Here is a 14,998-nt window from a genome sequence, read left to right as displayed (position 1 = left end):
GACAAATTGATTATAAGAACACGTCAAAGACCGAATCAAAGTCTCCAAACCATAGCCAAAAGTGAAAACTAAATCATCAATTCGGTCTACCATAATGTCACTCTCACAACGAAAATTCCATATTCTATGACCTCATATCCTACGAATATATGTCAATCTCTTTAAAATTATTATAAAATTTATGTATATTACAAAATATACATCATCAACTCATCATAATCAATGGAACCTCTTCAACAAACCAATATGACCGTCCATTCCACGGCCCAACCGAGTGAGGTCACAATCGATGGACCACAGCAGGGGAGATGTAAATTGTTAGCTACCAGCCCACGGAGCCCATGAGACTTTAGGGACCGATCAATATGACCTTTGGAATCCCCTCGGCTTTCCCCTTTAGCTTTATAACCCCCCCAGGAGTCCCCCACCTTCTCTTCTTCTAATCCGAACCAAAGATAAAAGAAGAAGCGAGGGGAGCGTCCCAGCGGCAGCACAGAGGTAACAGTCCAAAATCGGTACCCACCCACCAACCATTCAAAATTTCTTACCAACCTCTTCCATCTCTTCGCCTTTTCTCCAAACGGCTGGTGGGGGATAGCGAGATAGAGAGAGAAAGAGATAAGGTTTTGAAGGGATGAAGAAACTAGGGAGGAGGGTCCACCCGACCCCCGCGGCCGCAGCGACGGCGGCGGCGGCACCGTGGGAGCAGCTGGCGGCTCTCCCGGCGGCCTTGATGGCTCTGGTGACGGCACTGACGGCGGAGGAGCAGGAGGTGCTGGCCTACCTTCTCTCCGGCGGCGTCGGAGGGGGTGTAGGAGGTGGTGGGAAGGGGAAGTGGAAGGAGGAACGGCGAGGGCGGCAGCAACAGCAGCACCACCCGCCGGAGCTCGGTTGCCAGTGCTTCGGGTGCTACAAGAGCTTCTGGGCGCGGTGGGACGCGTCGCCCAACCGCCACCTCATCCACCGCATAATCGACGCCGTCGAGGAGACGCTCGAGTCCAGGGAGCGCGCCCGGGGGAGGGGACGCCGCCGGCGGAGCGGCCGTGGCGGTGGACGGAAGGGTGGGGAAACGACGGAGGCGGCGGCGGCGAAGGCGGAGGAGGAAGAGCTTTTCCGGGTGGAGGGGAAGGGTTTCATGGTAGCGGACGGAGGACACGTTGCGGATGATGATGATGACGAGGATGATGATGAGGATGATGGGGAGAAGGGAGATGAGGTTAATGGAAGCGGTGGTGGTGGGGAGAGTAAGAGCTCGGTGAGGAGGTTTGTGAGTTTTATTGGAGAGAGGGTTTGGGGAGTTTGGAATTAATGACCCAAAAAAGGAAAGAAAAATTATTAGTATATTTGGGACTTGGGAGGAGGGCAAAAAATGTCTTGAAGGTCAGTTTTGATCCAATCTCTCCTTTCCTTCTTCCTTCATTTCTTTATGTTTGTTCTTCCCCCTTTTTTTTTTTCTTTTTCTTTTTTTCAGGCAAGATAAACTCTGCTTTTGTTCTGTATTATATTTTTCCTTTTTTGCTTGCAATGAGAAATATGGACTTTCTGGGCAACTAAGGCCTTGTAAAAAGGAGAAAAAAGTGGGAAAAATGGTTTATATCCATCTCTGCTCTTCTTCTTCCTCTATGTTTGATTTTATTTATGGAATTTCTCATCTTATCCAGAGTACAAAGATTCAGTTTTTTTTCTAGTCTATTTTTAGAAGAACAAGAGATGATAACACTTGGAATGGGAACTTTTCTTATATTATTTATTTACAGGGCTCCTCTTTTGTCTTTTGGGTTTCAACTTCTTGGTTGATGGGAAATTGAACATAATATTCTTGGACTGACGAACCAAAGAAGGGAAAGCTGTCACAAGTGATATGGACAACCATGGCCTCTTTGTTTGCTAATTTTTAATTTGAGACTAGGGGCTTCTATTTAGGTGATTGAAGGTGATATTATGAGAATTAGAAGATTGGAAACTAGTTTGGGAACCCACAAGACTTTTGTAGGACTAAAAACCATTATTGCTCTGTCAGTAATTAATATCCTGTCATCAAATATGTACCATGTTTTTCCATAATTGAGCTATGAATGCAAGCTTCATTAATTCATTGCTGCCAAATAATTATTCCTCAGTCCCTTTTTAATATTCTTCATGTGGCAAGTGGGATAATGTGTGATATTATTTATTGATCAGTTTTCATGGCACTATCCTTGTGGACTATTGTTTTTCCTAGTCTAAAAGCCAATAAGGTTAATCCAATATTTCTTCTATCACTAGATACCATCCTTGCTTATGGGCACAAGTTTTTGATGGATTGAAGTGCTACGGTATAGATTGGTCGGAAAAAAGCAGGGTCGACTAAAGCTGTAGTATAGAAGAGCACAACCACTAAAGCCAGAATTTGTTTGGCTTTAGCATCTCCAACTTATTTTTTTCGGCCCTTTTCTTGGGACTATGCTGGTCTATGGCATCTATTCCCCCCTATTATTGCTCTCTTTTCTTTTCTTTAGTTTTTAAATTTTAGGCAACTTAGCATCATCTACTTTTGTTCTTTACCCAATTGCCGACTTGAATGAAAAAAAAAAAAAATCACCCCACAGCTTCCACACTGGTGGAAGAAAAAGGCCAAAAGTGGTCGTAGAAAGGCGTGAACACAGGAGCGTGAAGCACTAGGACTGGGAGGCATTGGTGGCTTTGGTACTCCCAAAAGAGAGAGGGGCTCATCTTGTTTACCTTTTCCTAATTTCCAGGCTGTTTCGGCATCTTCAAGGCTCGGTCAGAGTTTATAAATCATCTGGTCTTACTTAGAGGACTAAAATATGAACTTCTTTAATCCCCTTCCTTTATGGATATGTATGCATTCCCTCAAACCAGTTTCTTGTATAGGTTCTTTGAAAAAAAAAATTAAAAAATCCAGGCTAATCTTAGTTACTCATGAAAGATCACCAGTGCTGGCGATCATGATCCAAAAGAAAATGGATAAAAAATGAATTGGTATATGGTAACATGTGTGACGATATTCTTCAATTTCAAGTTTCTATTTAATTTATGTTTTGTATTGCATTTTTCCATCATTTGGTTTTCTAAAGCAAAAAAAAAAAAAAATCCTTTGGTTAAATTTGCTTATTGATATAATATTACTATTTCGATATTAGATACACTTCTTTTTGCTTGCTGAGAAGTGTATCTCTCAGCAGTGATGGCATCACTGGACTTCAGGTACTGCTTTTCTCACCAGTTCTCCAAATACTACAAAGAAGCAGTCGAGGACACCTACCTAAACCTGGCTAATTTCAAGTAACCCCACTCTTAGGAGTTTGAATTTTGAAAGAAAGGTATCTTTCGGGGGGAAAAAAAAACAGTTCATCTATAGATTTGGTAGGAAGGTAACATATCGGTGATGTTTCTTATTAAAAAGTTGTTGACTTGTTCAAATTATTTTGAGTGGCTAAGTAGCAAACTTCTTTGACATGTCGTTCCTGTAAAACTGCACTATTCATAGCAGCCATAATTCACTTATTTTATGAATTATTAGTGAATTATGAATGAAGTATATGTGAATTATCGAAAGAGCCATGTTAATCACTTCTTTGATGCAAGGTCCATCATGTGCTCCTCTTTTATTCTTCTTGGTGTTCATTTGTATAAAAGCATATCGATTATTTATATTCATCACTATAACTGAAGTACCCCTTTTATCTTTATGTCTTTGCATTCTTTTGTATTTTTCCCCCTCAAAATTTCTCCCTTCGCTCAAATTTCAATGTTCCTTGTGGTTCATCTAAAAGGGAGTCTTTTATTTTTATCATAAAAAAAGAAAAGGAATCTTTTACTTGACAAAAAAATAATTAATAATAAGTGAAGGCAGCACCTGCACACCCCTGATGGGGGAAAGCAACTACTTTAGCCAGCTCCGATTTCAACTATACTGGCCAACCCATGCCGAACCTTCCAGACCCAGTCTGTTCATAACCAGATAGGCTCTTTGTTGAGTCAACTTGAGCATTCTTAGCTTTGATCCGATATTTATAGACCCAATCACATCGAACCCAATAATAGATAGACCAAAATGGATTGCTATGGGTCGGCTTGGATTAGATTTAGGTCATGCCTCATGCTTAAACCTGACCCAACTCAAAACATTGCACAATTGTTGGCATCTGATACAACTATGAGAGCCATTGGACTCTACTTCACACCACCATTCAAGGTGAGGAGAAAGCAGAGATTCTTGCGTATAATGAGTCAACAGCCAAAAAAATAACACCGGTTATTTATATGTGGACAATAAAAAACAAAATAAATAAGATAAGACAATCCAAGCTTGAACGTTTTGACCGAGTACTTTTAAACTTGCCTTTCTTTTCCTGGGTCTGCAATTGACCGTAGAAATGGGAAGAGAAAGTGAGGGCGACCTCCTTTTGACTGGGCTAATTCAAAGAACCCGGGAGATTCTTACTGGTGTCGAGAATGAAGAGAGAAAAAAAAGAAACAACCACACCCTGCTTGGAGGTTGCATTTATTTGGTTGGGACTTGAAGAGGGGGACTAAATATCTCTCCACAGGGAGACGAGAGGATTTAAACTGGTCTTTATCGATGTACCGTTGTGACAGGCTGTTATACGGTGGATGAAAAATTCAAATTGTTTATTTATTGCCAACAATCCCTCCGTGTGTCAAGGGGCAACAATTGGAGTCCAGCAGCATGTGACAAGAAAATAATGGCATCATGTACGACGATACTGTAAATGCCAACTGCGATAGGCGTCTGCCAGGTTTAAATGGCTTGAACAGTTGCTCCAATGAAAAAGAGTTTATTGTTTTCCAAGTCTATTCTGTTTTTATTTCCTAAATCTCTCTCTTGGATCAGTCTATTTTCTGACCTTTAGAAATATTACTATGATGTATTTTCTCTTTTAATTAGGTTTGTGAAAAGGTCCATTTTGGATCAAATCTATCAGAATCTACATCCATCACTAATGGAAACAACTTATGTTGGAGCAATTAGTTAATGACTATAATGTTTATGATACCAGCTGCATATGTATAAGAAATTTCATTTATCAGAAATATTGTGCAGATGATATATAAGAAATTCCATTGGCGATGGTTAATGACTAAATTTAACAATATATATCTATATCCAACAAATGATATATTGTGTATATGTGCATTTTTAAAGTCGATATAGAAGTGCAGGTTGACATGTATGAAGGAACAATCGATGATGTGCATCAAAATGATTATTGGCATATTCATTTGGAAGTTTAAATATGACCGGATCCAAACCTTATCATATAAGCTTATGGATCTAGTTTTAGGGTGCAGATTAGATTACTTTCTAGTCAATTTATTATTTTCTTCCATTAATTGTTAATCCTACTTCTAGTCATTCATGTTACCATCAAGAACGGGTGTTGATTATTCTACCGAAGAGAACATATTGATTATCCAAGCACAACTTTTGTTGGAGTCTTGATTTTGAACTTTAGAATGTTTTGTGCGTGCAACCCAGTGGCTTCTACGAGATGTCAAAGACACGCTTAAGATACAATTAAAATTTAGACATTAAGGATAATTAGGCATGGTTAAAAGGATGTTTCACATCTAAATCACTAAGTTGCTAATACTAATAATGATTTTTTTTTTTTTAAGTAACATTGGCATGTATTCAAGCAGCATCAATTTCTTTTTTTTCAACAAATTTAAGCAACAAATTTTGGAGGACTAATTTTAACTCCTATACTTTTATATAACAACCAAATTAGCATCACTGGGCCTAGGGGAGGTGTCATGAGAGTTATGAAGACAACAATAGAGTGGATTGGAGAGTGTTGTTAGCTCGTAATTGCCATTCCAATGAGGGATTTAATAATTCTTTTTCTAAGTTATTGAGATCTTAAGACCTAAAATTGATTGGGTATCAGAATATTTAGATTTATTTTTAGTAAATGCGGATTTAGATGTACTTGTTATTCGGATGTAAAAGTTCATATCCATTTTATTTTATATTGATAAACAAAAAAAATCATATACTATAAGTAAGAATAAATAAGGATATAAGTTGCATAATCAAACTTTACAACCACCAAATCAAACATATCACTGTATAAAAGGATTTCATATGAAGATGATTTCTCTTAAAAGATCATGGGAGCTATATAACGTTGAATAGGACTATAAATAAAATCAAATATTCTGATTGAATAGTTGATTATTTATATTTATTTATTGATATAAATATAAATAATAATATTAATTAAATATTTATATTTATATTTAGATAAATTTGAATATAAAAATGGATCCGGTTGTCTCGTCCACTATCATACTCTTTTTCTTTTTTATTTTGATTGCTGGGGAATTGGGACAGGCTTAGCTTTAGCTTTCTGAAGACAAAAGAAAGGCTTGTCTTCTTGCAGGGAACGGGCAGGCAAAAAAAGAGGAGGAGGAGGAGGAGAAGAAGAAGGGCTTGCACTCTCCAATTCTCGATTAACCTTTTTTGAATGAAAAAATTAATGTATTCAATGTATCGAGCCTCTCGCAGTCTAGAGGAGCCCACGTTGGGTGCCATCCCCGTCAATTGAGAAAGGTGGGTTTACATGTTGTGAAAAGTGGATGCATCTCTCTTTTTCAAAAGAAAATCTGTAAATAATGGTATCGTTGTTTAAAAAAAATATATATATATATATTTTAAATCTTCAGGAGGTGAGTTTGGTTTTGGCTTCCATCATTCTGATGTGGTGTGTGATGGATGGTCTAATCTCATGTGGCTTTTTACCATCCTTTGTGTATTTTCCACTCTGCTGCTGTCACAATGCCATGAACCTTCAAGATGCAACAATTTTTTTAATATTATATTTACTTGTTTCAAAATTCCACCATAATATCAAGATTATGTTATTAATGACCTGTTAGAATAGGTAATTGTAGGTTTTGTAATGCTTAAGGAGATTGAAGTCATTATAGTGTTGAACAATAACAATTGAAGACCAAGTTGTGATATTTTTAGCGAAAGAGGGAAAAAGTATACGGTTTTGAAGCCTATTGGTCCACCATTGCTATATTATAACATTATCTACCTATAATGCTTTTGAGTCATGCCTGCTAAAAGATGCTACATCAATTGCTGGGAATTGGATGATTGATATGTGTGTGTGTATATATATATAAACTAAAACCATCGATACATGTCACAAAAAAAGAAGTGGTTGTCCAAGAAAAGTAAAATTCATGCAAATAGCTATCATTAAGTTAAAATTTGGCGATTGCATGGATGAGTTCGGATTCTCTTCGGTAACTCAAAATCCATGCGTATAAGCCTAAAGGGATGATTAAACAAGGTAAAAAGTAAGTATTTAGCTGCCTCCATCAATTACAGCTTACTACTAACTTGAAAAGAAAATCTCATAAAAAACACAGTGATGGCCTCGTCCGAACTTGTTTTGTCACCATGCCAAGAAACCAAGGGTGGTTGAGTAGGTGGACCAACCCAATAGCTTATGAGATTGAGAAAGACACGAACACCTCACTTGTCATCAACGAAACAACAAAGAGAGCTGATGAAAAATCTCAACTCAATGCCTTTTGAGGCACCAAATTTCTCCCATCTCTTAGCCATGAATGATGATGATAGCTGATTTCATCTGATAGGCCAAGCTAACATTTTACATCCCTTCCTGTACTCTTATTGAGGGTCATCTTTCATTCTCAGGCAGGCTATCAAAAGATGACAAGCTAAAAATTCCATCAAAAATATATAAGTTACATTTAAGAAAGATTGTTTGAACAAATAATATTTAACTGCTTATAATATGTGATACACTTGTGCAGATGTCATACTCTGAGAGCTAGAAAAAGCATAGCTACTGGGGTTTGTCCCAAACAATTGGTGCCTGTCCTTTATTAGGAGGAGGCTGTTGAGTTTGCCATTTGTTGAGTTTCCATGATATCGAAATACCTCCAAGCTCATGGTGGCTATAACAAAGTGAGTGATGGAAAGAAAGGTAAAGATCTTCTCAAATGAGAAAAGGATAAGAAGAATAATGCTTTGTGCACCATGGCTCAGCATACCCCTGTTGGGGTTGGACATTAAAATCCTTCTTAAACCATATATCTGCCATGTATGGGCACTAGAGCTGGTAGCATGCACTGGCTATAACTAGTAGTACTCGAGAAAGAATGATAAGGTGCGGTTCGTATGAAGGCAATTTCATCTAACATGTACATCAAGACTAAACTCGCAACTTGAATCTATATTATTATGAATCTTTTTATTTAAGATGAAGTAGGAAAGTTCACCAGTTCAATGAACAATTTAATAAAGATTTTTACTTATATCTGTTAGTTATCAAGCAATTGCACTTCTTGTTACTTAAACTACTATGGACAATAAGAAGAGAATTTTACTGGGAAAAAAAATATTAATGAGAGAATTAAATAGTCGCAGTTTGGAGCATGTTCATAAAGAATTAGCCCAAAAAAGCTTAGGATGGTTTAATATGTTCAGAACAAGCCGGTCACTAAATATAAATGCTGGTACAACTATCAAAAAGATCTGAATGATTATATGGGGTCTTCAATAAAGATTACCGGGATGAAAAGAGTGGAGGGCAAAAGAGACTTGATACAGAGGTGGTGGTAGAAAACCAGGTTATGGATGTGGAACAAAGATAAGCTAGCATTTATAAATCCATCAATAACCCCAATCAAGCAGTAAGGTCTTTTAAAATCCGGGTAAATTAATTTGGCTTCATGAACTACTTTTACCAATAAAATTTTGTAATTGTCTGATTGGTAAAAAATAAACATTACTATGTGCCTGGTTATGTCATTATTACAACACTCCGCATTCAATTAGGCCAGAAAAACCAAAAAATATACATATGCAAGACACTACCTTTATAAATTATTGAAGTTATACAAGAAAGATGACCAATTTATATGCCACTTCAGGTTCATGCAGGCACAGGTGTTGATGATCTTGTTGTGATACAGCCCTTGAAGAGCTCGACAAGTGAATTCCCAATTCTCAGCTCTTGATGTACAAGGATGGGGAGGCCTTCCCTAACGCATTCATCATATTTCTCCAACACTGAAACAATATAACTGAAATCTGGTCGCTTCGCTGGATTCACGGACCAGCATCTCTTTATAAGATTGTTGAGGACAGGTGAACAAGTAGTCGATAAAGGTGGCCGCATGTTCTGAACAAGAAGATAGAACTAATGTGAATATGAAGTCCCAAATCTTGCAAAAAGGGCTATAGAGCATTGGTTGCAACCCTAGGATGAGGTTCTGAGAGGGATTCTCCGAGGTGTTTGACATAGTAATTGAGAAATCAAATCTATGGAAACAGAAAAGAAAGTTGATAGAACAATTAAAACTGGCGAGAGCTAATCAATTTTTGCTCTGACCTGAAGTTCATGATATGAGACATTTGAATACAGTACCACCTACTACAAAAGTTGATCTATAATAAAATGATGAAACAACTTGGTAGAAGATAAATTATATGTAGTTGTAATGAACAAAGATTGGATGCTCATGCAATCATGTATGTATATTTTCTTTTTCTATAACAGATACAATCAATAGACTTGCCCACAAACAACCTGGTTTAAGTGCTGAAATTGCTGTCAGCTACTATTTTGAGGAAGCAACATTTTCAGATACCAAATATTCACTCTGTCTCCAATTAATCAATTCGTGTTGGTACCCAGAAAATACACTAGCTGCAGTATACCTAGTAATTTCCCTTAGTGAAGCAGATAGAACCTTTTCTCAGAAAAAAAAGTCATACTTGTTATATAGATGTTGTTCTCTTCTTTTATCTAAGAAAATTGAAATAGTTCTAAGCCTTTATTTATCCAGCCCTAACCAAGATTTTGAAAATCCTGCTCGAGTTACCTTAATCTAGACCATGGGCTTGGAAACTTGGGAAAAATACATATACTTGCAGTAGTGACACTTGCTCCTTTAGAGAGATTAGTGTGCCGTGGATCCTACCATTGATTTCCTTGGGATGTCAAGACATATTATTGACCCAAATTGTTCTAATGCTCATCAGAATTGTTACAAGGCTTCCTATGCGTTTTAATGGCATGTGAAGGTCAGAAATAAACAGAGAGAGTTTTCTGAATTGAAAGCAGCTGAAGGAAAAAGGAGTTTATGACTTGCGCAACCAAAACATTTGGACTAATGGCTAAAACTTGAGTTACAAGTTGTTCTAATTTCCTTATATATAACAGGGAACGAAGTAATCAATCCAAGCATAAAAAACATGGTACCAACTTGAAAATATTTTAGTACCATAAACAAAACAATTTTCTCAATAAAAGAAGCACATAAAATTTACATGGAGTGGTCAGAACGTATTGTACACAGATTCTCCAATTTATTTTAAAGGGCAGAAGCATGGGTATCAGTCCTAAATGTAGGTTTAAAACTAGCAATCTATTAAGGAACTAATATGACATTTGCATAGAAATAAAGGGAACCATGACATAGACTCCGAATGGAAGAAGGTTAACATGCTGACAGAAGAAGTTGGACTGATTCATTTCTTGTTCTCCTCTCAAGCAATTATCTGTTAAGAATTAGCGTATTTGGAGACCAAGCATAAATCTATCAGAACATTTATGTTGATGAAAACGCATTACATGATCTACCTACTTGATGCATAAAGCAAGACTTATCCTAACTGCAACATGCCTTCTGAAAATAAAATTAAACGAACCAACCTTCTCTGAAGCAGCATATGCGGCCTGCACAGGTGTCATTCCTTGGAATGGAACAAGAGCGGTTGTCAATTCCCACAAGACGATTCCAAAACTGTACACATCAACCTTTCTAGTGTATGGTTTTTCCTTGACCATTTCTGGAGCCATCCAACGGTAAGTTCCCATATTACCTTTGGATGCTCGGCACTGAGTTTCCAAGCATGAGGTTCCAAAGTCAGCAACCTTAACTCGCATTTCATCATTAAGTAGCAAATTATGAGATTTCAGGTCTCTGTGAATCACACCTTGTGAATGAAGGTATTGCATTCCTCGAGAAATATCAAGGGCTAACCTTAAAATTGTCTCGGTCGACAGAGAATATGGCTGTTTCTTGTGAAGATACATCCTCAGAGTTCCTTGAGACATATATTCTGTAATTATACAGTACACAGGAGGCTTTTTGGAGGCTGCTATAAACTGCAAAATACAAAATGGAACAAATTAAATAAGCTAATATGCAAGTTCGAGTTTGTATCAGAGAGCGGAAAAGAGAAACAGCAAGTTCAAGTTTCCACATATGCAATTTGGTAGCAAAGCATGACTAAAAGGAAAATAATGCGATGAAAAGGCTTGAGGACTGGAGCATGTATTGATGTTGACAAATTTTCTGTAAGCAAAGAAATGTTAGCAAAAGATATGGGCATATCTTGCTCGAAAAGAGATGTGCCTTTTATAGGACAACTTGGTTCAGATGTTTAATCACAGAACACAAACTGTCGATAAAATCTTGATATTGTGTTTGTCTTGGAAGGAAACTCAAAAGGGTTAGAATTAAAATCAACTAGGAGGGAAGAGAGGAAAATGTTGGTTCATGAAGGGACAATAATTATTGAGTTAATTTTTGAGATTTTATTTCTTGGAAATGTTGCCATGGTTAGTGGATATAGACAGCCAGGCTGTTGCATGTGTGAAAATGTACTTTATAGAATTGAGAAGTTGAATGAAGTGGAGAGGTAATTTTCTGGTCATATGTGACAAATGCTATTCCTTGGCAACTTAAATGACGAAATCGCAATAATGCCTGCAATTTATATGAATTAAATGATGAAAGGAATTTATGTAAACTACATGTGGTAAAATTTTGTTGTCTCATCTAAAATGTTGGTTTGCCGTCTTTCTAATGATTGCTTTCTTACCAAACTAGATGTTCTCCAAATCATTGTTTCATCTTAGCCAAGGAATGTGTCCATAAGAAATTGCTGTATGATGAGACAACAAACTTCTGCAAATACTTTCTGAAAGTGTATCTGTAATGTTGGCTTTCATCTGAACTGCAACCTTCTCTGTAGGTTAGCTAACCTTGATCCCTTGTGAATAGGTGCCCCCTATTTCCTCCTTGTACACATTCATTTGTTCGTAAAAGTGAGGAAACAAAGAAGTAATACCATTTGGTGCATCAAAGCAAATTTAGCCAATCTGATTGCAGAAATATGGTTTCAAAGGGTGTAACATAGTGTTACATGACTTAATTTTATCCTTGTCATGAGGGCAATGCAGCCTTGAGAAGCTTCACCATCATAAGTGTTCGAACAGATTTCAAATAGTTTAACAGACTGTATAAATGGCTGAAGAGTTGAAATTTTGTTTTCCTCTTCTTACTTTTCGTCTTTGCTTTTATTTTTTTAATGATCATTAACAAGATTTCCTTTTGTTTTTTTCTTCTCCAAACTATTAAGATGTCCCTATTATCAGTCAAAATTCTTTTTTGGGGTATATGCTTTTATAATATTACACAAATTTTTAACTGGATGATTGGATGTAAAAGAATTGCTTAATGATAGAACATTCAACTGCTTAGTACTTAATGTTAGGAATGTGTAGGCAAGTGTAAAATAAAGCTCATAAACATCTAAATAGCCAATCCTGACCTTATGAAATAAGAGCAGTAAAAGTAGAAGCATGATTTATGTTCTAGGAGAAGGACAGCTGAATAGATAGTGTGTTTAATTATATCCAACATTCAACTCAATATTTTTTTCAGCAAAAAAGAAGGGGAAAAGAAGAAGAAGAATGAAAGAAGTCACTGGCCAAACTAACCTGCACTATGTTGGGATGATAAAGGCGGGAAAGGAAGGCAACTTCAGAATTGAACTGCTTCTCAAGCATTGCTCTTCTCTCCTCGTCCTGCTCTGGGATCCTCACCATCTTCACCGCAACTGCCCTCTGCTTATAAATTCCTCGGTATATCCTACTGTGCGACCCCGAAGCAAACTTATTTCCAATGAAGAGCTGGGAAAGATCCGCCATCCACTCCTCTCGTTCTCCTCCACTTCCCTCTGAATTCTCGGTGCCGGGTTCCAACAGCATCGACCACGACTCCAAGCTGTCCCATCTTTTCTTCTCCATGACCTCCATCTCTGTAGGCAAGTGGTTCTTCTTGGGCAGCTGAGAGGAAGAAGGAAAAGAAGAGCAAGGCAGGGAAGGAGGAGGAGAAGGAGGTAATGAGACTGAACTGGCTCTGTTCTTCTTTCCCAGCCTCAAGGCCCAGAAACAGGAAGCCATTTATGAAACAGAAGAATCCGGCGAGGAGAACCGGGTTTTCAATAACTAGCTGAAAAAGAAGCCGAGGCTGAGGCAACTGAAGGATTGCAACTGCATCCTTCTAGGAAGATGACGGAGGAGGAAAACAAAGTTGATTGAAGGCGGCTTGAAAGACATGGCTTTTTTCTGAATGGGAGAAAGGGTGATTGATATTGGTTTCCCAAGAATATATACAGAACCGGAGTATCTAGAGAACACTTGCAACAGAGGGGAAGGTATAAGGTTCGGTATTCTAAGATTCTGAGACCATTGACATGGGAGGAGGGAGATGGACCATAGTTCGGAAAAGAATCCAAAGAAAACTTATGGTGGAGGGGAATCTTTGATGCCCAGAAGCATATAAAGCAATAACCTTCGGGATATTATACACTAAAACGTTAAGAACTCATTGCAGAGTCTTGTCTTCTGGGATTTTATAAAGTTTCAGCTATAACAGGTTAGTATGACATGGATGGTATTGAAGAAGAAGAAGAAGAAGACGAAGCATACGAGCTTTTAAAGAAGTGGCTGAATAAGATAACAACCCAAAGGCACAAAGTATTAGTAGCAAGGTTTTTTGAAAACAATTAGGTGAAATAGCGAATTAAAAGAAGGATCTAAAGAGACCTGTTGTGGAGGGAAAGGGACACCATTTCTTCAAGTAGCTGCTTCTTCTACCCTCTATTTAGGATATTTGGTCTTTAGAAGAACCAAAACGGTGAGTGGATTCCATATAATATCCATTCATGTAAAGGCACAGAGGCGTCGTAGAGAGAGTACAAATTGCAGCTGTGCTTCTCTTTATCCTTTTATTATCTTTTCCTGCTGCGGGGTGGAGAAATGAAGAATTTAAAGGGTGTCAAGGATGTCCCGTGATTGGGTAGTTCAAAAGAGCACCACCTTTCCCGGCTCTTTTCTCTTTTTCTTTCTCATATGTCTTTTCTTTTCTTCTCTGCCCTTCTATAACTAATAGTTCATGGGAAAGAAGGGAAGGGATTGCCTTCGCTAGAACGCAGCATAGCACCAGTCGGGTCCTCGCTTCCCTTTCCCTCTCTTTTATTTGGGACTCTTGCTTTTGCAACTACTTGTTCCCAATTTATAGCTTCACAAAATCAAACAGCCGCAATTTATCCATCACAATCAATCAGCTATTAATTAGTGATGGAGAGGCAGCAAATGATCATGCTCGACCAGATCGATGGACAACATATGAACTTTTGACGAACTTGCAACAACGTTCGTCATTTTTCTTTTTTTTTTGGCAGCGAGTTGCAACAATGTTCCATCGCAAGGTCTCTATTTCACAAATGGGAAGTTAGAGATAAGATTAGGATACATCAAACTAATCTCAGACTTCATCAAACTAATCGCAAGGTCTCGATCTTATCTCAGACTTCATCAAACTAATCGGAGGACAACTGACGATGACCTGAATGGTCCATACCCTTCCTTTCTTTTTTTTTCTTTTTTTTTTTTTTTTTTGGTTTAAAAAAAAAAGAAAAAGAAAAAGAAAAAACATGTGGTTCTGGGCTAGATTCTTGAAAGGCGTCTTCTCAAGATTTTGGATCCAGTGGTGTATCAAGATGTCGGACCCAGATAATCAACCCAAACTTTTAGCGCAAGGGATCTAGCGTAACTTGGTTAGGGCGGCCACATGAAAAAGCCCACGGGGCCTCCATTTTCTCAACCCAAAAGTTTAGACATACTCA

The 14,998-nt window shown here is 37.8% G+C and overlaps 2 protein-coding genes across 3 annotated transcripts; one reads left to right on the top strand and one right to left on the bottom strand.

Annotated features, from left to right (window-relative positions):
* The first annotated feature begins 386 nt into the window (after window positions 1-386).
* Window positions 387-1,600, top strand: LOC105061017 (uncharacterized). The gene has a single exon (XM_010944926.4). It carries the CDS (start codon window positions 635-637, stop codon window positions 1,307-1,309), a length of 675 nt encoding a protein of 224 aa, XP_010943228.1. The 5' UTR covers window positions 387-634; the 3' UTR covers window positions 1,310-1,600.
* A 7,116-nt stretch (window positions 1,601-8,716) lies between these two features.
* Window positions 8,717-14,482, bottom strand: LOC105061018 (serine/threonine/tyrosine-protein kinase HT1). 2 transcript variants are annotated; one of them, XM_010944927.4, is made up of 4 exons: window positions 13,917-14,482; window positions 12,807-13,817; window positions 10,731-11,186; window positions 8,717-9,194 (listed from the first exon to the last, which is right to left on the bottom strand). In XM_010944927.4, exons 2-4 carry the CDS (start codon window positions 13,269-13,271, stop codon window positions 8,946-8,948), a joined length of 1,170 nt encoding a protein of 389 aa, XP_010943229.1. In that variant the 5' UTR covers window positions 13,272-13,817; window positions 13,917-14,482; the 3' UTR covers window positions 8,717-8,945. The 2 variants fall into 2 exon arrangements, with proteins under 2 accessions (XP_010943229.1, XP_073099811.1); XM_073243710.1 differs by having other exon boundaries at window positions 12,807-14,482.
* Window positions 14,483-14,998: the final 516 nt, after the last annotated feature.

The sequence above is a fragment of the Elaeis guineensis genome, chromosome 1 (assembly GCF_000442705.2).
Source record: "Elaeis guineensis isolate ETL-2024a chromosome 1, EG11, whole genome shotgun sequence".
Lineage (NCBI taxonomy): Eukaryota > Viridiplantae > Streptophyta > Magnoliopsida > Arecales > Arecaceae > Elaeis > Elaeis guineensis.
This window is presented reverse-complemented; position numbering and strand designations above follow the sequence as displayed.